Genomic DNA, 27,934 nt, shown 5'->3' on the forward strand with positions numbered 1-27,934 from the left:
TTAGTTATATCTAAATATACTGTAGATTTTGATGTTTCGGAAGGAAACTTGTACTTTAATTCACCTAAGTGGCATTCAGCTGAACACAAAGTATAGTCAGGACATTACTGATGTAAAAAAAACAGCACCATGACTATTTGAAAAAAGTCATTTTTGATCAAATCTAGACAGACCCCATTTCCAGCAGCCATTACTCCAACACCTTATCCTTGAGTAATCATGCTAAATTGCTCATTTGGAACTAGAAAATCACTTGCCATGATATCAAACACAGTTGAAAGCTTTTTGGTTCGTTAAATGAAGCATAACCTTGTTTTTGTGTTTGTTTTTGAGTTGCCACAGTATGTATTAGACTGGCATGTCTTATGGTCAATATTAGCTAAAAAAAAAATGGCAAAACAGCTTTCTCTAGAAACTCATCAGTCAATCATTGTTTTGAGGAATGAAGGCTATACAATGCTTGAAATTGCAAAAAAACCTGAAGATTTCATACAAAGGTGTACACTACAGTCTTCAAAGACAAAGGACAACTGGCTCTAACAAGGACTGAAAGAGATGTGGAAGGCCAGATGTACAACTAAACAAGAGGATAAGTACATCAGAGTCACTAGTTTGAGAAATAGACGTCTCATGTTTTCTCAGCTGACAGCTTCATTGCGCTCTACCCGCTCAACACCAGTTTCATGTACAACAGTAAAGAGAATACTCAGGGGTGTAAGCCTTCTGTTTCACATTTGAAACAGAAAAACAAAAATAAAAGGGCTTTTGTGGGATCAGCTAGACTGTAAGGTGCATGAGAAGTGCCCAACAAGACAGCCATATCTATGGCAACTGCTACAGGAAGCATGGGGTGAAATGTCACCTGAGTATCTGGACAAACTGACAGCTAGAATGCCAAGGATCTGCAAAGCTCTCATTGCTGCATGTGGAGGATTTTTGATGAGAACTCTTTGAAGTAGTTTAAGAAGTTTTTTTTGCAAATTGTTACAGTAATGTTTTATGTTATTAATGTCCTGAATACACATTGTGATCAGTTGAATGCCACTTTGGTGAATATAAGTACCAATTTCTTTCCATAAGAGCAAAATCTGTACATTATTCCAAACTTTTGGCCACCAGTGTAGATATATGTGTGTGTGTATATATATATATATATATATATATATATATATATATATATATATATATATATATATATATATATATACATACATATACACAATAAAACAATAGCTTATAAGGATACAAAACTACTGCCGAAGCGCTGCGGGAATCGGGTAGCTGAAGCAGCTCTTTCACCAGGATCTTCTTGTTGCCACGGAGATCCCGCTCGCTGACTCGTGTATGTCGATGGCATAGTAGTAGACGGCTTCTAGATGAGAGATGAATGAGTCGTGAAAGAAGCAATTCTGTGGAATGGTATTTTCGCACCCGCTTTTGTAGCGGACAGCTTCGTGCCTAAAAGGGTGGGGCTCAAACACCATGGCCAATATTACAATTGGTGTAATTGAAGCAGGGTGTCAACTAGGTCGTTTAGAAGGACACTCCCCGTGTATGTGTCAAGTGTACTGAATTGTAAGGGAACACAACATTTGCTAGTGACCAGCTACAGTATACTGAATTATTCAACATGGACATTTTTCTTTTAGAGATTGGCATTACTACTCCTATGCAGTGGTGTGGTGCTCTTATCATGGCACATACAAACTATGTCTAATCACTGGGGCTCTCGCTGTGTGTGAGATCAGAGGTGTGTGTGTGCGTCATCCACATCCACCCTGAGCGCCTGACATTTGTCAGGCCTTGTTGTTGTGCACTGTGATGACATCACTCCCTTTTGAGGGCAAACAGCTGTCCCTTGAGGGATGCCTAGAGGTCATGGCCTCTCCCAATGCTCCACCATGCTTCCCAGAGCCCCTAAGGACAATCTCAGCAGAGGACACCCAATCAGCCTGGGAACTGGAGCAGATCCAGGAGAACGAGGGTTTCCCCCTGGAGCCCTGCTGCCCTCCCTGGCCTAGCTGTGACCAGACAACTCCTCTGTACGTGGGAGGGGGTCCCTGCTAAAGCACACTTCATTATATTGAATTTGTTGTGACTGTAGGCAGCTAATGGTGCATGACGTTGAGAGTGATGTAGAGTGATAATGTAGGTTGGCAGGGTATTCTTGTGCACACAAACATATGCACTTATACTAATACAATCTTTTTTATTGTTTCCAGAACATTAACCACAGTCCAGGATAACCACATGGATTAACCACAGTCCTTGACTAAATTCCATTGTAATGGAAATTCGAAATTGAAAATCTTCAGCATCACTGGACCAGCCCTAACAGTTCATATTTTAAGTAGTTTCTTACATTGTAAGCAAAAATGTAAAAAATTATGTTACTGGAGGCCTCCTCAAAACATTCTTTTGTCCTAAATAGTGAAATTTAGGCCGTATTCATACTAATCAGTTTTCGTTTGAAAACTAATTTTTCAGTTTCCTAACATAATAGTTTTGCCAAGTGTGCCATAACAGGGAGCTTTTTTTTTTTTTTTTTTAAAGGCTCCATTTTCATGGAGAAAAATATAATTCTAGTGTGGAATAGAGGCATAACCGTAGCAAAATCAATGTGTTTTCAAATGAAAACATATTAGTGTGGATGTGGCCTCAGTACTCAAATATTAAATTAACTTCTACTAAATCAAGACATATGACAATCAAACTGCACATTCGATAAACAACAACTTTGAGGCAACCTGTTCTCAAACTGAACATTTTGTAAGATATACAAGTTTGGTATATTAATTTAATGTGTCTGAAGAATGATGCACTAGGTTAAGTACTCGTTATTTAATCTAACAAAATATACAGTACCCTAATTGAGTTGGGGAAAGTCAATAGCACAATAGTGATAGGCTATCTCTATAAGGATTCAAACCTATGACGTTTTTGTTACCAGTTATAGTTTTCCACAACACTACCGCCACCCTTTCCTGCACTAATCTACTAGTTCTAATCTTCTCTCTGCTGAATAGCTGAAATGACAGAAATACCAGTCCTTCCAACCACAACAAAGAACATAAGGAAATTTATTGGAAAATTTCAGTGTTTGTGATTGAGCAACATTGCTTGTAAAATAAATGTTTGTATTAGAAGAACTCCTTGAAGCTATCTTCATAAAACTGGCTGCGCAGGATTATGATCTCACCTTTGGCCTTCAGATAGATCTGAAGGGCAGAGATCTGAAGGGCAGAGAGAGCATTGAACCACTTTCTATTTTGACCTGAGTGTGGTTGCGTGAATGATCACACTGGATCTCTATGGCATCTCAGTTGCTCTTAAGGAAGCTTACGTGTAGCTCGAAGTACGAGCTCCAAGCCCAAGAGTATGTGCGACACATCACACCTGCTAAAGTCTACTTTTTCTTTACTGGGTTTCTGGGTTCATACAAATGAAAAGCTAGATGCCCTGCACATAAGGGACATAAGGAAAATCCCTTCAACCTATCTATCAGTTCCAGCATCATGGTTTCAGAAGACTTTCAAATTTGCGCACGACAAATTTTACGGTACTTGATGGTACAATATTTTTGTAGTATTTATCAAACACCTCTCTGCAATGTTGTGTGTTATGCAATGACCATACAAAATAATGAAATGTTAAATAATAATAATAATAATAATAATAAAACAGTGGATAATTAATAGTTAACAGAGGAAAAATATGATTAGGAATAATAAAACCTAAAACTAACCATTCAATAACATTATTTATAAGTTATTTTTAGGTTGTCACTCAAAAACCTCTCTGCAACCTTTTGGGAGGGCTAGTTTATGGCTATTAAAAACTAAAATGAATGTTCCTAGAACAAAAATAAATAAATAAATAACCAAATGGGAACCATACACTAGTGTTAGTTGAACATTCTGTGTTTGCAGTTTTCTATTTTTTTTTAGGTGAACAGTTCCTTTAAAGCTAATGTAATTTCTGTGCCACTAGCATCACCAAACGAAATTGCAAAAATAAATATTGTTTTCAAAACACCTTTCTGAATGCGCCCCCCTTCTGTCTCGTAGATCGAACAGGCAGATAGTTCTGCCCTTAACTCACACAATTGGTCAAGTCAATGTTATTGTCTCTCTTCAGATGGGTCGCTCAAAACAAACAGAGGAATTTTCATTGCACAACAGAGACACATTGTACAGTTTTCAAGAAAATTAACCCATGAATGGCTTACTTAGAGATATCTCTGCATATTAAACTAGGATAGTAGAAAGTATTTTATCGCTGAAAAAACCCTTAGGCTAGTTAATCAAAACATAAATGATCTGTGGCATACACAACAGAGTGGAACATTCTGGTTTTGAAGTAAAAATCCCATTAATTTTTTTCAATAGACTATTGATTTTTAACAATAACTTATAAACCTTTAAAGATGGGCATGCTGAGTGACTCCAGCCAGGTCTCCTATGCAACCAAATTGGCCTGGTTACTAGGGAGGGTTGAGTCATATGGGGTTACCTCCTCATGTTCGCTATAATGTGGTTCGCTCTCGGTGGAGCACTCAACAAGCCAAGTGATAAGATGCGCAGGCTGACAGTCTCAGATCCGGAGGCAACTGAGATTCGTCATCCACCACCCGGATTGAGGTGTCACTATGCCACCACAAGGACTTAGAGAGCGCATTGGGAATTGGGCATTTCATATTGGGGAGAAAAAAATATAAACCTTTAAAGACAGACCTACCATAAGCACCTAGGTTGTTCATTGAGGGAATTTGCTTCCATTGAAGCCATCATTCTGCTCTATCTCAACTTCATGGTTTAAAAATTTAGTTTGAAAGCAGAATTTATGGTAAAAAAAACTACATTACACAGGTCCAGCACAGAAAGCTTCACCAGTCAGTGAACCGTGTCCAACCAAGCCCGTGAAACATGCCTCGGAGCAACCGCCCACTCCAGCAACACTGTGAATGACGCAATCGAGTCGGTACATCTATTTGTACATATCGGAATACATTGCAATAAACATTACATATATTGTTTCTATATGCATAAACAACAACCAAATGTTTTTTATTCAACAGTATCATTCACAATGTTTCATGGGATTGAAGTCCGTGACCTCTCATGAAATAGGGTAAGAACACAGTCTTGTGTGATCTCCAAATAGGCTACTTTTTTGCCTCAAAACTAAATTTGTGACATTGTGATTTACATCGGAGCTGGCTGGTTTGGTTCATTGCTTGCAGCTCTTTTATGAAGGATTTTATGAAAAGTCTATGGGAAAAATGAATGGACGAAAAATACTTCCGGAACCCAGACGGCAAAATAAGTGGGCGGGCACTATTGCGCTTTATTTATGTCAGAAAAAAATATACTTAGTTGAGGACATACTTAGCGTTCCGTAATAATTGTTAATTCAGTAATAAAAGAAGTGGAAAGAAAATGCAATGGAGAGGCAGGGAGTGAAGTAGGTGGAGTTGAGTCATTCACTATTAAGGCGGAGGAGAGAAGCGGGGGTGGACTGACTGCAGAGAGTGAGGGGGGCTGCCGTAGACTCCAAAGAGATATAGGGCGGTCCGTGTGTGTGCTGCTGGAGGACAATTCGAGTTCAGTCGGCCGATACACTTGAAAACGTTTTCCCTTTCTCAATGTACTTATGCTGTGTTCTAATGACGCTACCGGACGATGAGAGAGGCCCTCACCATGAAATTCGCTTGGAAAGCTAAAATGGTAAGAGATTGCGGACGGTTCTCTTTGCCCTCTGCACACTGTTGATTTTGCAGTGTTTAGGCTTCTAGGGAGAAAGACGGGAGGGGGAGAGAGCCTGGACTGGAGGATGAAAAAGGCGTTTGGGAGGGGGTCGTGAGGAATATAAATAATGTTTTTAACTTGCATTGTTGCGCAGAAAAATGCATTGGAGTCGTCTGTTTATGTCATCCACGCATGACATGACTTGGATCTGATAGTCTCTACGTAGGCGGCAGATGATGAAGTCCTGTTAGTTTACTCTAGAAATAAGAACTTGTAGTTGGATGATGAATAGCCCTCAGGCGGGAGTCTGCAGACGAAAACAAAGCGGACAGATGGGCTTAAAGACCCTTGTTGTTGTTATCTTTGAGGGACTGTTTCTGACGGACTGGGATGTTGTATGCAGGCTGCAGGGGGTAGAAGACTTTTATGTTTTTAACTCTTACAGCATCCAAAGGATGATGTTTGTTTACAGGATTTTAATTGACCTAAACAGAGTACTAAAATGTTCCATAGCTTCAATTTTCAATTGAACTGTTTAGTTAATTTCTTGTAATGCTTTTTAGGTCTTTTATTATTGTGTATTAAATATCCATGTTACAATTTAAAGGAATTTAGAGGAAGAGTTGTATTCTTCTTAGACATGTTATCCACCCAGATAGTCTCTTAGTCCCTGCTGCCAAATCATGATACTTAACATAGAGAGAGCTCCCTTGAAGTATGATGCATCACATATGGCTGCAGTTCTAGTACTCCACAACTTTTTTTTTTATTGAGAGAGAGAAAACTATTTTGTTTCCTCTTATGTAGCCCCACCCTCTGTTATATCTGCCTGTTCCACTGAGCAGGCTTTAAAAGCCGCTTTGGAAAACATTTCTTACAGTACAAAGGGGCATCACAGCGCATAGACTGTGGACTCAGCGTCCGGGCAGCAAGCGTGCAGACCTCCTGCTATTGTTTTTGAGTGAGGGCTGCATGACTCATTCACTGAGTATTTATCTGAACACACTGTACAGGAAACGGGCCGGGAAACACAGACAGACTGATCCATTTCATTCTAGGCACAGTTACTCTTTTAGGCCCATAAAGATGCAGATGTAGTCTTGATGTGTTGCAGTAGAAAGACTTGATAGGAAGATGTTTTGTATCTCTAAGTTGATGAACTTGAAAGGAGTATACAGATATTTTCTTTTTAAAATGGAAGAAAAATTGACACAACTTAGGCTTTATTTTTTTACTATTCTTATTCACTTTAAATAAGTTATCCTAAAGTTGTCATTAATAAAAAACAATAAAGTGATCCTGATTAAACAGTGCTTGAAATTTTGTAATCATAACTAAAAAATATACATTCTTTAAACTTTGATTTCGAGTACTACTTACTCAAAATGATCAAGTAAAAAATTACGGCTGCGTGGAATACCCATAAGCTCTTGTGCTTGAATAAACTATGTATGATGGGTCAAGACAAGGGAACTTATGTAGAAATATAAGAGTTTTTAATAAAAATTACTATTGCTGTTGTTTTGATTTAGCTGGTTGATAGATTATTTTGAAGTCACTAATAGGGTGATGTTATTAGGATTTTGTTAAGTTTAAGTCAGATTCTCTACTCCATTAATGTGCACTAAGAATTACTGCAGAGAATCCAATGTGTCATATGGCTAACCTAGAGTTCAGACATAAATTCCCTTATAGTATACTGTCATTTAAATACTTAAATAAAACAACAATACTTTAATCACATATGAGTTAAGTTTACTTGTAACTGCACTTAAGTAATTAATTTCACTTTACTTGAGCCACGTTAACTTAAAATAGCTTTCTACTAATTCGATTTTAATGTATACATTTGTAGAAATGCATGCTAATCTTGAATCTCCATGTCAGTTATTTTGAAAGGCATATACAAAAATTGTCTTTTAAAGGTGCACTCAGTCATTTTTTAAATATTATATCTTGGACTTACACTGACACTTAGCTGTGTGGATTCAGCATCATTCAAAGCAGTACTTTTCATTTACTAATGTCATTGTAGAAAATCAATATTCAGAGTTAGCCATGATTTATTTAATCCATGAGTGAAAATGTCCTATAACATTGCGGTTAATGAGAATAAGTGAGTAGTATTCAGCTGGTCATGTGATTCTAACATGGCAGCCCCCATGTGCGGATCCTCTCCATGTAGAATAAAACAGCTTTTATAAGGTTGCTGATATAACTGGAGTCTTTATCTTATGTGAGTGCTCATTATTTTATACATATATTTCAAAAATTACAATTCATTTCTTTAGAAGTAAAACTTTTTTTAAATGAGGAACAATTAGTGAGTGCACCTTTAAAACTAAAGACACATGAATAATGTACTGTAGATTTGTTATAAAAAAGAAAAGAAATAAGATTGGAGGTGACCAAATGAAAAATTTAAGAATCAGTAATTGAAAAACTGTATTGATCAAATACTTTTCTGAAAATTAGAATGTCCCCCTCAATGTCTATGGTGGTTATGGCCCTGCATACACACCATCTATTGGTGTTGTGAATTTTAAAAGCCTGTACTTGCATTCAAAAATAATTTTTGGTACCCAAGATAGAGCTGGATACATTTGCTGGACCTACAAAGCATAACCCTGGCTGAATTATTACAGAAATACTTGCTTATAAATATGTTTTGTTACATTGTGCTGACTTCCACCATAATCCAAAGACAGTAAGTGAAACTTAAATGCATATCTAAGAAAAGACCCATGATGGCACAGTAGAGTCTGACTTTTTCTCTGGGGTTCTGGAATCTGTTTGGAAAAAGGTCTGGTGACATCATTAGTGTGCAATACAGCATTAGGCAACAGTCTCTCAAGTATCCAAACATCTGTGTTCATTCAAAATCTTCCCACATCTTGGGGAAAAATGCAATGTAAATCATGATCCTTGTCTCGTTTTAATGTAAAAATATATACAAATTTAAAAAACAAGATAAATTAATTGGTATTAAACATTTTACATTAATAAATGACAAAACAAAATGGCATAAAATAAAAATTCTCAGAGAGATTACATTATCATGAATTAAAGTCTTTTTATTTCCTGTTTCATTGGAAACAACATGCACACTTTTTTAAACTGAAACCTGGCTTAATTTATTATGTCTCATTATCTACCCACAGTTTTTTTTTTTTTGCAATGTGCAAATCTAACAGGGACTCTCATCTTTGATAAGAGGTCCCATTGTTGTTTTGCACTTAAGAGGAAGAGCAGAAATGTTTTGGATATGAGAGAGCATGCAGGGTTTCATACACCAAATCATTCAAAGAGACACAACAGTGCTTTGTTTATTGACTGAAGAATGTATTAAAGGTGTCATTCACTGTCTGAGAGTTTAATGTATATGTCTTCACTCAACCCTGGTCATCCTATTATACTGTTTGCATTTGTGTGTGTGAAAGAGAGAACTTGTGTGTATGGATTACTGTGTGTGTTTATAGTAAGTCCAAGGCTGGATGGAGAAATCCATCAGTGTTGAGAATCTGTAAAAGTATTTTCAAACATGATGCCAACCCTGATCTCATTTCTTTTTCATTTTCTGAGACTCTTTTGTCAATTTGTCAGTTTCAAAGCACTTTTTTGTCATGACTGTTTAGAATACAGTATTGGTAAAGCATCTATAGAGCACAACAGTCTGGTTCCAGAAGTAAAAATCCCACTAAAAAAATTTTCACACTGGGAAATTGATTATTAACAATGACTTATAAACCTTTAACCCTTGTGGGCGGGACAGCTAGAAAGACAAATCATTGTCAAAATATGAATAACTACAGTATTGACCAACACAAAATAGGTATTGTTTTAAAGCTTAGAAGCTATACTTTACAATGTATGTAAGCATTATGATCAAAACAGAGCGAGTGCTTTGAAATTGGCTGACGAATCAGAAGTGTTTTATAATTTATTGTAATCAGTAAAAACATTAACCTCATCAAATAGCCATGTGTCAGATGTTGTTGGAAAGCTCTCAAAGAGTAGAATACAACCAGCCTGTTTTACTTGCAGACAAAAATATAGCAAGTAATAGCTAAGTATATGTCTTTGACATTTATGTTTCATGTGAACAGGTGTTGCTCATATGCCGGGATTTTGCTTTTAACTTCACAAAAAATAAACAACATAACATATCATATATTATTACTTCGAGGAGGTGATTATCTTTCAAGCGAGCCACACACAAAGTAATCAGATGACATAATTGGAAATTATGTAGCATCATTGAACACTAAACCAATCGGATTGGGTTCAGATCGGTGCAAAAACTCATCCATATTTGGGCAGAGACACTGTTACACTTGGCCATCAGGAGATGGCGCCAAGCACATGACACAGACTCCGTGACGACTCAAATGACACACATTCTGTCAAATCTCATTATGAAAATCATGTCTGCATGCTTTAAATACCTTTAGTTATTGTTGTGTTTGCATGTCTAATTAGATCTTATGTACAATCATTATGTTTGTACATAAGAGGCTGTTGGACACTTGGAGATAAATAATTTTTGTAATGCCATCATTTTTGATTGCTTCGTTAAATCAACACAAAACCTACAGTTGACATGACAAAACAAAAGCAGTTTTTCAGAGCCACCTTATTTACACCCAGAGATACATGTCAAATCATAACAATAAGAATAAAAGTACATTTTAGCTCTTTTTTTTTTTTTTTTTTTTATAAAAGGATGAGAGTCTAAAAATTAATCATAATTAAAAACACCCTCAGAGCTTAAAAGGTTGGGACAGACCTATTGTGAGCTCTGAGGTTTGTTAATCAATGGAATGGCATTAGTTCATGTTATTTTAACTTTTGAAGAAAAAAAATCACATTGAATAGTGGAATTCCTTGTTAAGAACTACATATCCATGAACCAGCAGAGAATGATTCACCAATCAGATAGCGGAGCGACCGGCCTCTTCCATGAGGAACTTTTTATGAATGATTAAATGAAAACTATGGAAAAACTCTTCCGGAACACGGACGGCTGAATAAGAGAAAGAATTGCCGTTTATGTTAATAATAATTATAATTCTCATTTAAAATAAGACTAGAATAAAATTAAATGATATAATAAAATAATCTGTTTTTTCCCCCACCCCATCCAGTATCTTTCTTTTTGTATTTTTGGTCCTAAAATTTGAAGCCACAGTTCCTCATTCTGTAGAACTGAGACATCTTAATTTGTTTTTTGGCAGTTTAATGTCACAGCTTTCTAAATGGTGTAACATTAATTGTGTTCCTCTTCCACAGAGCTCTGTGCAGGACTGGGGGGAGGAGGTTGAGGAAGGGGCCATATACAACGTGACTCTAAAGAGGGTCCAAATCCAGCAGGCGGCAAACAAAGGCGCAAGATGGCTGGGGGTGAGAGCAGGCCTTTGATCTGAATGTACTTCTACTCTTATTTAAAGAATCACTTTGACTGCCCATGCTGGGTCAGACAGACAGTATATTAGGGGTGACCCTGTAAAAACTTTTATGGTATTCGGAAGTTTTTTAGTTCTTGCAGTGTTCCTGTCATTCTCTGTCTTCATGGACTGTAGGTTATTTAAAGAAAGCCCTTTAAACATTATATAGAGTTGTTTGTTTGGTAAAAGTACAGCTATGTTATCGCTACTTATCATGTTTTCTATATTTAGTGTCAGGAAAGCATTGAACTCCGTTCGCTGTTAAACATTTGCAACAAAAAAAAAAAAATTTTGTGGAGGCATGCGGTTTTGTCTACATTCTGAATTACAGCTGTAAATATGGTATAATCTGTCTGTTGCTTTAACATTTTCAGTAATGTTTTTCCATATTGTCAACACCTTACTAAATCAACATAAAAAAAACTACACTCATGGGCTGATTTTATTTCCATACTAAAAGTTAACAAAATATTGTTTTAGTTTGTTGTCATACAGCTGTTTCAGCTCTGAATGAGTGTAAAGTGAAACTTGGTCTGTTTAATCTAGAATCAGCCACATAAATGTGAATTGTTGTGATAATAACTCTGATTACAATAGCAACTAAACTAAAATCATGCTCTTGAATTGCAGTCATTTGATTGACATTGTATTGTAAAGAAAGCACATGTCTTCCGATTTAGTGAGTTAGGTGACCAGAGGTCTCAATGCTTATTGTGTGACCTAGTTTAAACAACTACAACTCATTTACTTTATTTGTGGGTCTTAAAGATTTTTTTAGTTTGTACAGTGCGAAAACATTATTCCTTGTTCAGCATTTTTGTCTTTTTTCTAGTAAAATTATCAAAATATCTTAAAACAAGATTAATTTACCTGCAGAGCAAAATAGGAAATTACGTTTTATTTTCAGAGAAATCAATCAAATTTAGGGAGGTTTATCCTTAAAACAAGAAAAAAACTAAATAATTCAAAGGGCATGTTTATTGGTCTTGCCCCATCAGCAAAAAGTTTTTGTTTTAAGTATACATTTCTTTTTTCTCATTTCGCTTCTTAAATAAGTGTATCGTGTTTTAAGGATGTTTAGATTGTTTTACTGTAAAACTATGCAAAAATGCGGTGTTATTGCAACCCCTATTACAATATTTTTTATATCCCATCCACCTTTTTGTGTCTGACTTTGAGGTCACTTTTTCTTTGTGTGAACCACACAGCTGTTTCATCTCCTAACGAAGCATTAAAAAGTCTGCCGACTTTCCAGTGTGTCTCAAATAGAGAGTGAGAGAAGAGGGAGGAGGAGGGTTGCTCTGATTAAAAACATATTGTAGAGTTTCTTGTTGTAATGTGCTAGCAGTATCAAGGTCTCATTCTTTTTCTGTCCCTGTTTATTTGTACATTTCTACTCCTCTTACTCTAAATTCTGCTAGTAGTTGGAGACTTGCTTTAAAGCTTAACAGCTGATATATTTTATTTAAATTCTATTCTCCCTCTCATTCTTCACTATCAGGCGGAGGGTGACCGCTTGCCCCCAGGTCACACAATCAGTCAGCTGGAGACTTGTAAGATCAGGAGTATCCGTGCGGGGACACTGGAGCGCTTAGTGGAGACGCTGCTCACTGCTTTTGGTGATAATGACCTGACCTACACCAGCATCTTCCTCTCTACATACAGAGCATTTGCCACCACACAGAGTGTACTGGAGCTACTGCTGGATAGGTGTGTACATGTGTGAACACATTATAAGCCACATCATAAATGTCACGAAACCTGTCTGAAAGGATGTTTTTGAAGACATTTGGAGACATTAAAAGTGTCATGTCATTTTTTTTATGTATTATGAAAACGTACTATAACTGAAAAAAGGACATTTATTGCAAAAGCACCTCATTCTTCTACAACTTACTGATGTCAGACCGATTAATTTATTAACACAAGATCATCAACAACAGCTGGGAGTTCCCGCAGAGTTACAGTGAATTAATAAAGAGGAAGTAGGATAGATATTATTTTCCCTAAACACAAGAGGAACTAACAATAACAGGAAAAAGTGGCAACTTTTGGCAACTTGTGCTGTTCCTGGATGTATGTAGCAACTGACACTTGTTTATTTTTAACAAGGTCCCTGGTCATTGTAATCTGATTTTAGCAGCACATTTCAGTGCAGGTTGTTATATGAACCACTCAATGTAATATAGGCTTTGCTGAGAGAAAGTTATTGAAGAATGGGGCAGTTAAAAAATATTGTACTTGACAACAAATCTGCATCTTTTGTGTTGAGTTCATTTAACATGCAAAGATAGAAATCTTAAAGGCACAACAAGGGCTCTTTTAATTCTAAAGCCCAAAGTATACTTCGGTCAGAACGTGATGCAAATTTAATCATCAGCAGTGTGCTCGAGCATTGAACGCATGCAGATCCTTTTTTCTAACTGCGCTAAAATGTGCAGAATGCGCATGTGCCTGGAATTATTTAGACTAATTAGACAGCTGTTGCTGTCACAAGGAAGCACTAGAGGAAGATGTAATCACCAGTAAACAACAGGAGATGAACGTTGAAACAACAGCAGTGGATGTGCACGTCAAGAGTGCGTGTGTGAGGAGGTCATGAGATACCTGTCCTTGAGTCTGAAGGAATTCACGCCTGTGAATGGGAGCACAATTAAACAAAGTATATTTGGCAGGCTTTTCATTCGACTGTACATATACGCAAAGTGTTTGTGTCGAGGGGCTGTGTAGCTAGGCAAGCAAAGACTCTGACTACCACCCCTGGAGTTGCAAGTACGAATCCAGGGTGGGCTGAGTGACTCTAGCCAGGCTCCCTAAGCAACCAATTGTCCCGGTTGCTAGGGTGGGTAGAGTCACGTGGGTTACCTTCCTCATTGTTGCTATAAGGTGGTTCTTGCTCACGGTGGGGCATGTGGTGAGCTGTGCATGGATACCGCAGTGAATAGTGTGAGCCTCCACATGCGATAGGTCTCCACGGTAACCTGCTCAGCAAGCCACGTGATAAGATTCCTGGGCTTACAGTCTCAGAAGCGGAGGCAACTGGGATTCGTCCTCCACCACCCGGATTGAGGCGAGTCACTGTGCCACCACGAGGAATCACAGCGCATTGGGAATTGGGCATGCCTAATTGGGGAGAAAAGGGGATAAAATACCCCCTCCACCCCACAAAAATGTTTTGTACTAAAACGATGAGTGGACCACTGGGAATTTTTTTTAATAAAGATGTATGATATGATGTATGTGTTCCGCTTTTGGCTTCTTACAGCAGTGATTTATTTTCCTGTTATTCAACTTGCTCAACTGATCTCTCGCCTCTTCTTCAGGTATGGCAGTTTTGAACATTGTGAGGGGGAGAGTAACCAGAGTCGGGCTGGAAAGAGCAGAGGTGCTGTTAGAACGTGAGTTTTTGTCTTCCTTTTGGTTATCTGCAGTGACTTATCAGCAGCTCTCGTGTTTTTTGTTTCATTTCCATGGAATCTTTAAAAGAGTGGTGAAACTCTGTTAATGTGTCTGGAAGTTTCTGTGAGTATGGGGAAAAAAAGGAAACTGATGAATGATAGTGTTTGTTTGCTACATGAATTACAATGTCACAGTTGAATTGCATTAAGAAGAAACTAGGGATTCCCTTCCTAGCTAACTGTATTGCTTATGGCCTGATTTAAATGAGTATGCATTCACATCTGTAATTGTTTTTGTTGCAGTGCTTTAGCCTCTATCCTGAGAGCCTGGTTGGATCAGTGTCCAGAGGACTTCCAGGAACCTCCCTCATATCCAAGCCTGCATCGTGTGCTGGGTTTCCTGCAGAAGGCCATGCCAGGCTCTGAGCCAATGCGCCGGGCTCAGAGTCTGCTAGAACAATTGCGTGGTCAGGCCAGCCTAGAGAATGAAACAGATGGTAAATCTTATTTGGTCACTGTTCATTTATTTTATCTCTGTTCATGTTCCCAATCCGTCTTTGCATTCACTTGTCTCTTAATGTTTGTTCTTGCTTCCTATGCATTTAAAACAACTTGCTGTTGGTCTGTTGCAGGAAGCTTTCTTGTAAACAACTCCTTCTGCCTGGCAGAAGATGTGGAAGTGGAGATTGAGGTGCAGGAGGACTTCCTTTCCTTCGAGGTTGACCTTGTAGCGGAGCAGCTGACCTACATGGATGCGGTGAGAGAGAGAGAGAGAGAGAGAGAGAGAGAGAGAATTTTTGAATTTTAATACACCTTTATTATAACAGTTTGGTTAAGTTATTCATACTTCATCCAAAACACATTTTTTCAATTTTTGACATGTATAATTAAATTATTTTTTTTTATATGTATATATATCTATATATAGATATATATATCTATATATCTATATATATATATATATATATATATATATACATATATACACACATTCACTCATATATTTAAAAACTCAACACCAAGTCATTTCTCTCACATAAAGTGCACAATACTTCATTAACACACCAGATTTCTACAAACTTTGGTAAACAGTCCACCAATTTATAATACGCAAACTCTACTTTTAATCTAGCTGCTACAAGCCCCAAAAACATAGGAACAATACTTATTGCATTCTGTCCTAGAAGTTTATTTTTCCTGGTTTTCCAGATTACTAATTTTGCAGTGCCTGATAAAAAGTTAATTAAAACCAAAGTCCTTTTCCTTTGAACAGAATACCTAGGACCATAAACAAACAACTGAAAGGAAAAAACCTCACCCAAAGATGAAAACCAAATGCTTAAAAGGGAAAAAATATCCCCTAACCGTGGGCACTGCACAAATAAATGAGACACTGATTCTACCTCTAGGCTCCATGTACAATTCTCCACTGGAGATCACCTGTCCGCTTATTTATTGGACATTTGTAGAGAGCACGCCAGCAGCCTTTAGGGGAAGAGTCAAGTCCAAGAAAATCCATCCATTTTGTAGAAGAAACACCAGTCAATAATCTGGCATTAGACACTTTTGAACAAGTCAAGTACAAAGCCTTCTTCCCCATTGACTCGAAACAATCCAAAACTGGGATTTTGAATGTCAACACACAGTGATCATCCTCTTCCCAATTCTCCACAGCAGCGCTAACGATGAGTGAAGGAAAAACATAATCATGCCCTTCTATCCACTCATACATCATCATTGTGTTATCCAGAAAGTCTCTGTACTCTTCTCCTAACGCCCCACGTACTTCTGCAACAAACTGCTGTATCATTCTTGTGGATTTCACTTCAGTCCTTTGGCATATAGCTTCCACACTGCTACTCAATACATGGCCCAACTTCGTATATCCGGCAACCAGCAACCGTGAGCGTAAGCATGCAGATGATAAAAGTCTTGAAGAAAGAAGAGGGTTAAAAACAAGGGTTCTTCCAACAGCCAAAGACCGGCTGGCTGAATCAGGTGATCTTGACACAGTAAAAACTTTCCAAGCTTCCAGCATTGATTTATAATATGGCGTAAGATCTACAAGCTCAGATTCTTGTAAATCCATAAGAAATAAATGTTTGTCAAGTCCCATTCCACCTGCCCTCCTCAAAAGAGCTATTGCAATGTCCATCCAAGCAAAATTGCTGTTGTATAACAGTCTTTGAGCCGTTTTTAATCGAAAAGTCATTAATCTTGCCTTAAGGTCCACCAGACCCTGTCCCCCTTCTGGTATAGGCAGATACAGTACAGCAGATCGGACTCAATGGTATCCGGACCAGAAAAAGTTCACTAAGTTCCTTTGAATTGCTTGAACTAGACCTGCTGGTGGTTGCAGTACATAAAATTTATGCCACAAAGTGGATGCCACCAAGTTATTGGCCACCAAAACTGGGGTAGCAACCATATACACCTAGACAATCGTGTGCATACCTTCTCCTCTACACCTTCCCAATTTAATTTTTGAAACTCATTAGAACCGAAAAAAATACCCAATATCTTAAAACCTTCTAGTCTCCATTTGAGGTCTCTAGGCAAATGTCGGAGGTTCTCTGAGATACCTTGACCTACCCAGAGAGCTTCACTTTTATCCCAGTTCACCTTGGCTGTTGAAGCCTTCTCATAAACATAAAGTATATTAGACAAAACCTTGACGTCTTGTGTATTTTTAACAAATACAGTAATATCATCAGCATAAGCACTTAGAACCGTTCTTGAAGTTTTAAAAATAGCAGGTATATGTAACCCAGACATTTTTTCTCGTAATTTACAAAGTAAAGGTTCGATTGCTATACTATATAGCTGTCCTGATAAAGGGCACCCCTGTCTTATGCCCCTTGTTACAGAAATGGGACGGCTCAAACCCCTCCCACCTTGACAATACAAGAAGCCCCTGCATATAACAATTTCACCCATTTTATAAAACCTTCCCCAAAACCAAAAACATTCAAAACATTGAAGAGATAATTCTGATCAACGCGGTCAAACGCTTTTTCTTGGTCCAGGGAAATTAAACCAATTTCTATTTTAAAAACTCTACAAATGTCCAAAACATCCCGTATCAAAAACAAATTATCTGATATTGTCCTTTCTGGAACACAATAGGTTTGATCACTATGTACAATTAAATGGAGGTACTTTTTCAGTCTATTTGCAAGGCATTTGGATAATATCTTGTAGTCAGTGGTCAAAAGGGCGACTGGTCTCCAATTCTTCAAAAGAGACAAATCCCCCTTTTTAGGCAACAATGACAAAACAGCCCGTTGACAAGACACAGGTAAAAAGCCATCCTTATTACATACACAAAAGACTTCAAAAAGGTCCTGTCCAATACAATGCCAAAAGTGTTTATAAAATTCAGGTTGCAAGCCGTCAATGCCTGGAGATTTTCCGGAGTTGAGTTGGCCCAAGGCAGCAGTTATTTCTTGATAGGATATGTCTGTGTCCAAAGCAGTCTTTGAGTTAGAGTCTATTTGAGGAAGATCTTGAAACAGTTGCGCAGAACAGCTCGCATCACAATGCTCAGCAGTATAAAGGTTTGAATAAAAAGCCACTGCGTGACGACGCATATCTTTTTTATCATACTTCATCCTTCCATCAGGAAGACGTAAACAGGCCATCTGTTTATGCTTTGCCAATTTATGCTCCAAATTAAAAAAATATGCACTTGGGGCATCCATATCTACAACAGAAATGAAACGAGACCTTACCAAGGCCCCTTTTACTCTATCATTTAAAAAATATCCCAACTCCATTTTTTTCCTCTGTAACTTACTACTTAGACTAGGATCATATCTATTAGATAATTCTGCTTCTATAGATGATATCTCATTTTCAACAGACTCAATCGTTTCTCTTAACTCATTAGTGGAATTGGCAGTATATTGCAGACAGAACATCTTTATATTCACTTTTCCTATGTCCCACCACTGTCTTAGATTTTCAAAACTACTTTTTTCATTTTCCACTGTTGCCAAAATATTTCAAAATACCTGCAAAATGCTTTATCTTGAAGCAGTCTAATATTAAAATGCCAAAAAGAGGACTTATTTGAGCTCTGAGATTTACTTATTACAATCGAAACCAATTTATGGTCTGTAAAACCCATTGGTGTTATAGAACAATCAATAATTTGACTGCTCAACTGTTTGGATACATAAATTCTATCCAAACGAGCAGCAGTAACTCACCTTGTTATTGTTATAACTGTTGTTATTCACCTTGACCCATGTATATTGCCTCACGTCAGGATGTTTAACCCTCCATATATCCAAAAGATCAGCTGCCCTTATTAACCTTGATAAAGATGATGAAGATTGAATATGGGGTTCTTCAGTGTTTCGATCAACAGAAAAGTTCTCTGTACAATTCCAATCTCCCCCAACTATAACATTTCCATCATTAAAGCATTTTTTTAAAAACATTGTTTAATACACCAAAAAACATTAGTCTTTCAAACCCAACATTTGGTGCATACACATTGATGAAATAATAAATATCGCCATCAATGTCAGCTTTAACAACAAGAAGACGGCCATTCATTGATTCCTCTGTACTCAAAACAGCAACTCTTAAATCAGGAGAAAAAAGGATTGCCACTCCTGCACTCAAATTTGTTTTATGGCTTAATTTATACTGCCCTTTCCACCACAAACCCCACTCAACTTCATGTGTTTCTTGAAGATAAATAACATGCAACTTTTTCTGCTCTATTATTTCAGATACTAATGCACGTTTGTACATATCCCTACCCCCATTTATATTAAGGGAACCTACTCTTAAAACTTCCATATGTAGGTTTAGGAGGGTAAGGAAAAAAAAAGAAGAAAGCAGTATTACAAAAAGAGTGACCATGTGATGCATGAGATGGTTATTTAAAACAAAACTTTTGACGTTCTCTTTTTCTCCACGTTTCTATACTTTCTAATTGCCGTTACATGTTTCTTCAAACTAAACCTTTTCTTTTCACTTAAGATCTCAAGATTCACGTTCTTTTGATGTACTGAAACAGACTTCTCAAACTTCTCGATATCTGGAAAAAAATCTGTCACATTAACTTGCTTTCCAAAAGTGTCATCCAAAAAAGCATTAATCTCCTCTAAGGTATACAATGATAAATCATCTTGTGAGAGCTCTTGGGAGTCCATCTCACTACTACACATAGAATCTCCCTGTGAACATAAATCAGTGTCATGTAAAGATACATTCTCCTCTGACAAAGTTTCATTCATGCCACTCTTATTACCTTCCTTACTGCAGCTCAACTTTATCTGCTCTCTCTCCTCATCACGCTTTAAACTACAAAACCTAGCCTGAAAACCGCTCGTACTTGGTGCAGAAAGCAAGACATTTTCAACATTCAGTGTTTCAGCATTTTCTCCGTTCATATTAACAATCGCAATGTTACTAGGATCAGAAACGGTCTCTGTTGTTCTCACTTCACTATGTGTTTGAGTATTCTCGGGAGTAATAACACTAATTTCTGAAACTCTTACCTCAGGAGGACCCTCAATCTCACCCTGAACTCCTTGGGTAAGCACTCGTTCAAATTCGCGTTCTTTATGTGGGCACGCATGTCGTTTATGCCCAACATCACCGCACTCAAAGCACTTCATATTGCCGGTTGTTGCGTAAAACATATATGTTTTCTCTTCATGTTTAACGCGAAAAGATATATCCAGCGTTCTCTCCGGAGAAACCAAAACCATATTGACATTTCTCCTGAACGACATCACATGTTTCAATGCCGGGTGTTTACACCCCAGAGAGATCGTTTTAAACGGACTAACAACTTTTCCAAAGCGAACAAGTTCACGCTCCAACACTTCATTAGCTATGAACGGCGGAACATTTGAAATCGTGATCTTGGAAGAAGCCGCATAGAGTGGAGTGACTTGCACTAAATCATCATTAATAATCAGGCCATTTTCAATTATCTGATTGACAAGATTCTCCGCTTTCAAAAAAACCACAACAGCTTTATTCATTCGAGAAGCAGAAGAAATATTTTCGTGGCCTACCGCTTCCCCTGTCGCAACGAGCACATCTTCCACCATTACCCCATCAGGAGGCACACACCTGAAGCCATTGCGTAAGGACAACGCCTCAACCTGAGACGCAATCCCTCCGCACAAACACTCGCCTTAACAACAACAATAAAAAATAAACACTTGCCAAACCATGCAGAAAAAATATGGAAAGGGAAAAAGGTGCAAAAGAACTTCACTCAGTCTTTACCGCCTCACCACTACCACTCTCGCATGCGCAAACTCCCAGAATTCCCAGAGAGAGAGAGAACATTTTATTAAATCTGGACTTAAGGAGACGTGAAATTAGTTGACCCATAACATGCCCATTTTTTAGGTTATAATTCATATGAATGTAAAAGGGAAAGTGTATATCATAAAATACATATATTGTAATATGCTTAATATGCAGAAACAACTATAAGCCATTTGGCAGTTGATTTACCCAAAAACTGTAAGCACTGTTGCGCTTTGGATGTCAAAACTATCAAAACATTGCTCTGTTTGCTTGAGTGGTCCAGACTGCATGACATAGCAATATTGCCCCCACCAATGTTGTGAGTTTGGGGGTGGGACTATCTGTTTATTCAATCCCAGAACGGGGGATTATTACGGAAATCTGTTTGAAAAAATCATTATTTTTGCAATTCCGTTTGGTGGCAGAAATTGCACACTTGAGCTGTAATATAAGGTCAGAAAAGCTCCTCCATGCATAATAATTAATTATAATATAATGAGCAAAATTCTGTTTTAAATAGTTTTAGATGGAGTGTAGCATATCACACTGCAGGACATATAAACTTTATCTTAACTACCCAAATATTAACACTCAAGAGGACTTGCTCATCATAATGAAGTGTCAATAGCTTCAGGAAGCAACAATAGCTTTATGTTTTCACATTTATTAGTTTTTTTAATTTGTTTGGTACAGGCTATAAAATGTAGAGTAAATTGCAGCTCTAACATTTCTTTAGAACTAAATTTGTGATTTTTCTTTCTTTCTTTTTTTTTCTTTCACAGCTGTTGTTTAAGAAAGTGGTTCCTCATCACTGTTTGGGATCTGTCTGGTCTCAGCGTGATAAGAAGGATGGTAAACAGAGTGCACCCTCCATCCGTGCCACCATCACCCAGTTTAATGCAGTGGCTGCATGTGTGGTCAGTACCATCCTCCGTCATCGGCAAATACGCCCATACCTGCGCGCTCGTGTCATCCAAAGCTGGATTGATGTCGCACAGGTGCGTACCCAACACACCCACATTTAAACTGTTGTCCTGAGGCTTGCAGACATTTGCTTTTTAGTATTGTGTGAATTCTAAAAATACTTAATGCATTTGGTTAAAAACCTATACCTAGTCTAGCTGCCTAGACTGGGCAGCTTTGCTGTATTTTGTATTTAATATTTGCCCCATTTATTGATTGGGAAATTATAGAGAGGACTGAGCATAATGGAGAAAAGATGCGAGACAGAGAATTTACAATAAAACTTAATTCAACCTCACAAATTATTTCAAATGAAATGTCTTAATGGGTCCATTTGTATCTGAATTTTCTTTAATGTTTAAACCTGTTTACATTTTTTTTAGGAGTGTCGGATTCGTAAGAACTTCTCGTCTCTGAGAGCTATTGTGTCAGCGCTGCAGTCCAACCCTTTATACAGACTAAAAAAAGCATGGGCCTCTGTTTCCAAGTGAGTTCTGTCAATCAACTAGCCTGTGAATCAACCAGAAACTCCTTTTATTTCTCATCAGCATATGAACACTTGTTTTATATACTGTATACCTTTCATAATACTGATTATGTTAAGGATAGTGGTTATAAGTATTTAGATACTGTATATACATTGGATTCTATATTGATATAATGGATATATTCTATAAATACTGTTATCTGGAATGAGTTGTAATGATACTCTGACTTTTATTTTTTTGTTCCACTCTGCTATATTAGAGACAGCATGCAGATGTTTGAAGAGCTGTCTGATATCTTCTCTGACCACAATAATTACCTTACAAGTCGAGAACTGCTAATGAGGGTGAGATCTCTCACACACACACACACACACACACACACACACATGTGCTGTATTCTCAGCTCTGAGGCTATTTTCTTTTCACTGAGGCAATTTTGTCTCAATAACCGGCTGTGTTGTTAATTTCACTAGAATTTAAAACTAACGATCACTCTGATCTCCTCAGGAGGGCACCTCAAAATTTGCCAGCTTGGACAGCTGTGCCAAAGACCATCAGAAAAGATCGCAAAAGAGACTGCAATTACAGAAAGAGATGGTGCGTAAGCACGTATTGTTACAATATGAGTAAGCATAGTATTGCTACAATATGTACATATTTTGAGAGCGGGAGTTAAAGGGATAGTACACCCAGAAATTATGTAATAATTTACTTACCCTAAACATACAGTAGTTGTTTAAATCCTGTGTGACCTTTTTTCTTTCCTGGAACACAAAAGATGTTAGACTGAAAGTTAGCCTCAGTCACTATTGCATCTTTTTGTCGTACAATGAAAGTAAATGGTGAGTGAGACTAACATTCTGTCTAACATCTACTTTTGTGTTTCACAAAGATCTTAAGTGTACAAAAACAGTCTTAAATATAACTTTTGGTGTCCAGGGTGCCATGCAGGGGACGATCCCATATCTGGGCACATTTCTCACAGATCTGACCATGCTTGATACAGCACTGCCTGACCAAGTGGAGGTGAGCTGTATTCACCACTCCCATTTACAGAGCAACAATGAGAGAGCTCAAAAGAACATGGGGAAGAAGTACAGTATCCCTTGTGATATTAATGTCATATCATTCGAAGCAGAGTATGCGAGTGGAGCAGAGTGGCATGATTTTGCCTGGAGGGAGGAGTGGGTTTTTTGAAAGTCGGAGCGTCATTTTCTCTTGCTCCATCACCAGCACAACACATGTTAATAAATTCATCATTAAAATTCATTGTTAGCAAGGTTTGCAATGTGACCTTGTGAATTGTTTTGCAAGAACTTGGAAGACTTTAGTCAAAGCTTGTTATGAGGAAAAGCAATAGGAGGATCTGGGCTAAAGTGTCTTTCTGTGTTTCACAGGGAGGACTGATTAATTTTGAAAAGCGTCGCAGAGTGAGTACCAACTTTTTTTTTATCATTATTTTGTCTTAGTCAAACAACTGTTCAAGCCTTTATTTTTGTCTATATTTCTTCGCAGGAGTTTGAGGTGATCGCTCAGATTAAGCTCCTGCAGTCGGCATGTAACAGTTACTGTCTGACTCCTGACTCCACATTTCTGCGCTGGTTTAAAAGTCAACCTCAGCACACAGAGGAGGAGAGGTACAAACATTTTGTCACTTTATACACAGTTTTACCCATTTTCTTCCTTCCCACATCTGGTTAATTTGGGAGTCTAAGGAGCTAATATCAGTCTCCAATTTCTTGCAGCTATGCACTCTCATGTGAGATAGAAGGACTGGGTGACAATAGCCCAACGTCGCCAAAACCCCGTAAGAGTATGGTGAAGAGACTGAGCCTGTGAGTAACTTATAACCAAGATTAAAATATGATAACCATACAAAAAAAATCAGATCTGAAAATCTGAATCAAAAAGTTATTTTGTTCTACAGTTCTAAATTTGTATCCAATCCAAATGCTTTCTTGCATGAGAATGTCCCCTCCCCCTAAAATCACCAGCCTTAGACTAGCATTAGCACAAGTAGCAAATCACGTTTCACGGATTTGATATAAACTAAAAGCTATTGAAAAAATGGAACAAACCATTCGATATGCCCCGCCTCAAATTCCTGCTTTAATAGGGAAAACGGCACCCGTCAAGCCATTTTATGGGGTCTTTAATTAAATTTTATATAGTGCTTTTCACAATACATATTGTTCCAGAGCAGTTTTACAAAGAATAGTGCATTATTAACAAGTGAGCATAACAATGGCGAAAGTGTCTCCCTAAGGACAAAACTCTCCAAGATGTCTAATATATTGCTACAGTCATTTTGTGAATGATTATATGTGTTATATTCACAGAAAAATACTTTTTTTGTCTCGTTGTCTTTCCACTAGACTCTTCTTGGGATCAGATGCTACAAACGCAAACTCTCCTGTAAGAGAGAGTCCACGGTCTCCCCCTACTGGAAGCTCAGGGGAGAGCATGGACTCAGTCAGTGTGTCTTCCAGTGACTCCAGTCCTTCAGAGAGCGAGGGCATGACACCCACACATGTCATACATGCACATCTAAAGAAGGTACAGATGTCTTAAATCTTGCTAGTTGATAATGCTGTTTTATGCACTACAGTACGTGGACTAAAAATACATTTGTATGGTAACTGTAGCTGTCAGAGTCTTCCTCCTGTACATCATTGCACTTCATGGACACCTCCTCGGCCAGTGCTACCATATCTCTGGCATCCCCAACGCTGTCTGGGACCCCCTGTATGCACCGATGCTCAGTTTCGTTGACGCCCATGACTCCTACCTCGCCCAGTTTTCCACCTGCCTATAACACACAAGCTCAGGATGCCTGCATCGTCAGAGTAAGCCTTGAACAGGGCAATGGTAACCTCTACAAGAGCATCATGGTTAGTGATTACAAAAGTTTTCTACTTTTATCAATGTGTTTAATGCATTCTTGCTGATCTATACTTCAATTTATACCATGGGTCTGTTAAATGCTTGATTCTGATTGTTTCACAGACATTCTAAGTTGTTCAGTTATTTTTCAAGTAAATGCAAGAGTAGTTGGTCTTGCCCGTTTAACGGTTCCGTATCACTTCGCCAAATTATTTCAGTTATTTCAAAGAGCCCTATAGGCTACCACAACAAAATAACAAATTAAAACAAAGTAATTTGTTAAAGTAAATCAATTAAGAATGTCAAAACAATATCTAAAATATCCTACATTTACTTCAATTTCAGTTAAAAAGAGCCCTTGTGCTTCCTCGTCTCCCCTGCACATACACGCACACACTCACACTCGCATGCACTACCATTTTACTCCTATGCCGAAAAGCAGCGCATCCTCCATTGCTAGTTCTAACGTGACGTTTTTGAATTAGCAACGAAGGCTTGAGCTGTATCAAAGCTAGATACACTTGATCAATACAAGAGTTTCTATATTATCTGAAATATCTGTATGAAAAACGCTTGCGCTCCCCCTCTCACTCTCACTCCCACACTCGTGGACACACATTATATGCACAGACACATTTAAGTCCCAAACATACTCGTGAGTCACTCAGTGGGGATGAACATTTTTTTTATTATTTCAACGTTATGGCGAAATGCATCTTGGCGATTTTGAAGTGATGTAACATCTGACGAGAGCGCCAACAAAAAAAGGTAATCCCAGAAGTGAGAACCCATTTTCTCAGTTTGTCTCTTTTGATCCATCAAATACAAACTCGCACACTAACTCGTGTATATATACACACACAAACACACTAACTTGTTACTGCAGTAAGTCCTCCAGTAAAGCAACACAAGCCTCACAATCCTTCATTACTAGTTCTGAAGTGACGTTTTTGAATTAGCAACTAAGACTCAGATTGTATTAAAGCAAGATGCTTAATCTGTGGCGAAAGAAATTAGTTCATCTCATAAGTGTTTTAAGGAAGAAAACCAGAAAAGGTCTTCAGATAAAACCTTGAACGATGTCTTAAGGTGTCTTGAATCTGTTTGTTTTTTTTGTTCTGTTGAATACAAAAGTGAATTTTGGATGGACTATGCAAGACCAATTTTTTTCTATATAATGAAAGGGAAATGTCTGTCAAGCTCCAAAATTACTAAAAAGCATCATAAAAATATAATAAAAGTAGTCCATAAAACCTTCTAAATTTGTACAACTACATTGTGTAAGGTACATACCTAGAGTTTTGTCATTATTCTCTAAAAATCTCTCCCTCCACTGAAGCTCTTAAAGGAATAGTTCACCCCAAAATTATCTAATCATTTACTCACCCTCGTGCCATCCCTGATGTGTATGACTTACTTTCTTATGCAGAACACAAACAAAGATTTTTAGAAGGAGTGCATGGTGACCAGACCTTTTAAGCAACAAAAACTTAAAAACATTATGGAAGCATAAAATGAATGCATATGACTCCAGTGTTTAAATCGTGTGTTTTCAGAAGCTATATAATAGGTGTGGATGAGAAACAGATCAATATTGATTTCCTTTTTTACAATCAATCTTTTACTCACATTCTGAAAGTGGATATTTATAGTAAAACAGGATTGAACTATTTATCTGTTTTTTAATCACACCTATATATCACTTCTGAAGACATAGATTTAACCACTGGAGTCATATGGATTACTTTTATGCTGCCATTGTGTGGTTTTTGGAGCTTAAAAGGTCTGGTCACCATTCACTTGCATTGAATGTACCTACAGAGCTAAAATATTATTTAAATAAATCTTTGTGTTCAGCAAATGAAAAAGTCATAAAAATCTGGGATGGTATGAAGGTGAGTAAATGATGAGAGAAATTTCATTTTTGGGTGAACTATTCCTTAAAATACGGTGCTTTTAATCACAAGACACCTGAGAACCAATAAATGTCTGGCATCAGTGGAATCTGTGTGCCATATTTGTAGTCTGTTAAAAATCTCGGTAGAGCATTAAGAAAGTGTAACAGAGTAGCCTGTGTAGCTCAGCGAGTAAAGCCGCTGACTACCATCCCTGGAGTCGCAAGTTCGAATTGGCCCGGTTGCTAGGGAGGGTAGAGTCACATGGGGTAACCTCCTCGTGGTCACCAGCGTTGCCACGGTAATGTGCTCAACAAGCTTTGTGATAAGATGCTTGGATTGGCGTCTCAGACATGGAAGCAACTGAGATTCATCCTCCGCCATCCAGATTGAGGGGAGTCATTATGCCACCTAGAGCGCATTGGGAATTGGGCATTCCAAATTGGGGAGAAAAGGGGTGAAAAAAAAAAAAAAAGTATAACACAATTTTTTTTTTTTACTTTAATATAGACTGCGAGATTATGTTCCTGCTCGGGAGCTCCAGTAGTCAGTTTAATAGCTTTCTTATATTAACTTCATAAATTAGTAATAAGTCTTAACTACTGTGTGTTTCAAATTAGGGAGATTTTTAATGGGTACTAAATTGTTACAGAAGCACAGATTCTGTATGTAAAATCCCTTATTGTCTCTTTGTGCAGCTGACTAGTCAGGACAAAACTCCTGCAGTTATCTCTCGAGCCATGGCCAAACACAACCTAGAGGATGAGCAGGCTGCTGATTATGAGCTGGTGCAGGTGATTTCTGAGGAGAGAGGTACGCTTTAAAACTTTT

General features: G+C 37.8%; 1 protein-coding gene across 2 annotated transcripts in view; it reads left to right on the forward strand.

Annotated features, from left to right (window-relative positions):
* Positions 1–27,934, forward strand: part of LOC127621137 (ral guanine nucleotide dissociation stimulator-like 1) — a 50,102-nt gene that overhangs the window by 19,805 nt on the left and 2,363 nt on the right. Inside the window, exons 1-17 of one of the 2 annotated variants that reach the window (XM_052094617.1) lie at positions 5,547–5,726; positions 11,037–11,147; positions 12,693–12,901; positions 14,515–14,589; positions 14,893–15,086; positions 15,222–15,346; positions 21,657–21,872; positions 22,221–22,324; positions 22,585–22,669; positions 22,833–22,922; positions 23,265–23,351; positions 23,723–23,755; positions 23,841–23,962; positions 24,071–24,160; positions 24,701–24,881; positions 24,971–25,216; positions 27,802–27,916. In XM_052094617.1, coding sequence (XP_051950577.1) covers positions 5,682–5,726; positions 11,037–11,147; positions 12,693–12,901; positions 14,515–14,589; positions 14,893–15,086; positions 15,222–15,346; positions 21,657–21,872; positions 22,221–22,324; positions 22,585–22,669; positions 22,833–22,922; positions 23,265–23,351; positions 23,723–23,755; positions 23,841–23,962; positions 24,071–24,160; positions 24,701–24,881; positions 24,971–25,216; positions 27,802–27,916 — 2,128 coding nt within the window. In that variant the 5' untranslated portion in view covers positions 5,547–5,681. Of the gene's footprint in view, positions 1–5,546; positions 5,727–11,036; positions 11,148–12,692; positions 12,902–14,514; positions 14,590–14,892; positions 15,087–15,221; positions 15,347–21,656; positions 21,873–22,220; positions 22,325–22,584; positions 22,670–22,832; positions 22,923–23,264; positions 23,352–23,722; positions 23,756–23,840; positions 23,963–24,070; positions 24,161–24,700; positions 24,882–24,970; positions 25,217–27,801; positions 27,917–27,934 lie in introns of those variants that run through there. The other variant, XM_052094616.1, reaches the window with a different exon arrangement.

The sequence above is a fragment of the Xyrauchen texanus genome, chromosome 27 (genome assembly GCF_025860055.1).
Source record: "Xyrauchen texanus isolate HMW12.3.18 chromosome 27, RBS_HiC_50CHRs, whole genome shotgun sequence".
NCBI classification, from domain to species: Eukaryota; Metazoa; Chordata; class Actinopteri; order Cypriniformes; family Catostomidae; genus Xyrauchen; species Xyrauchen texanus.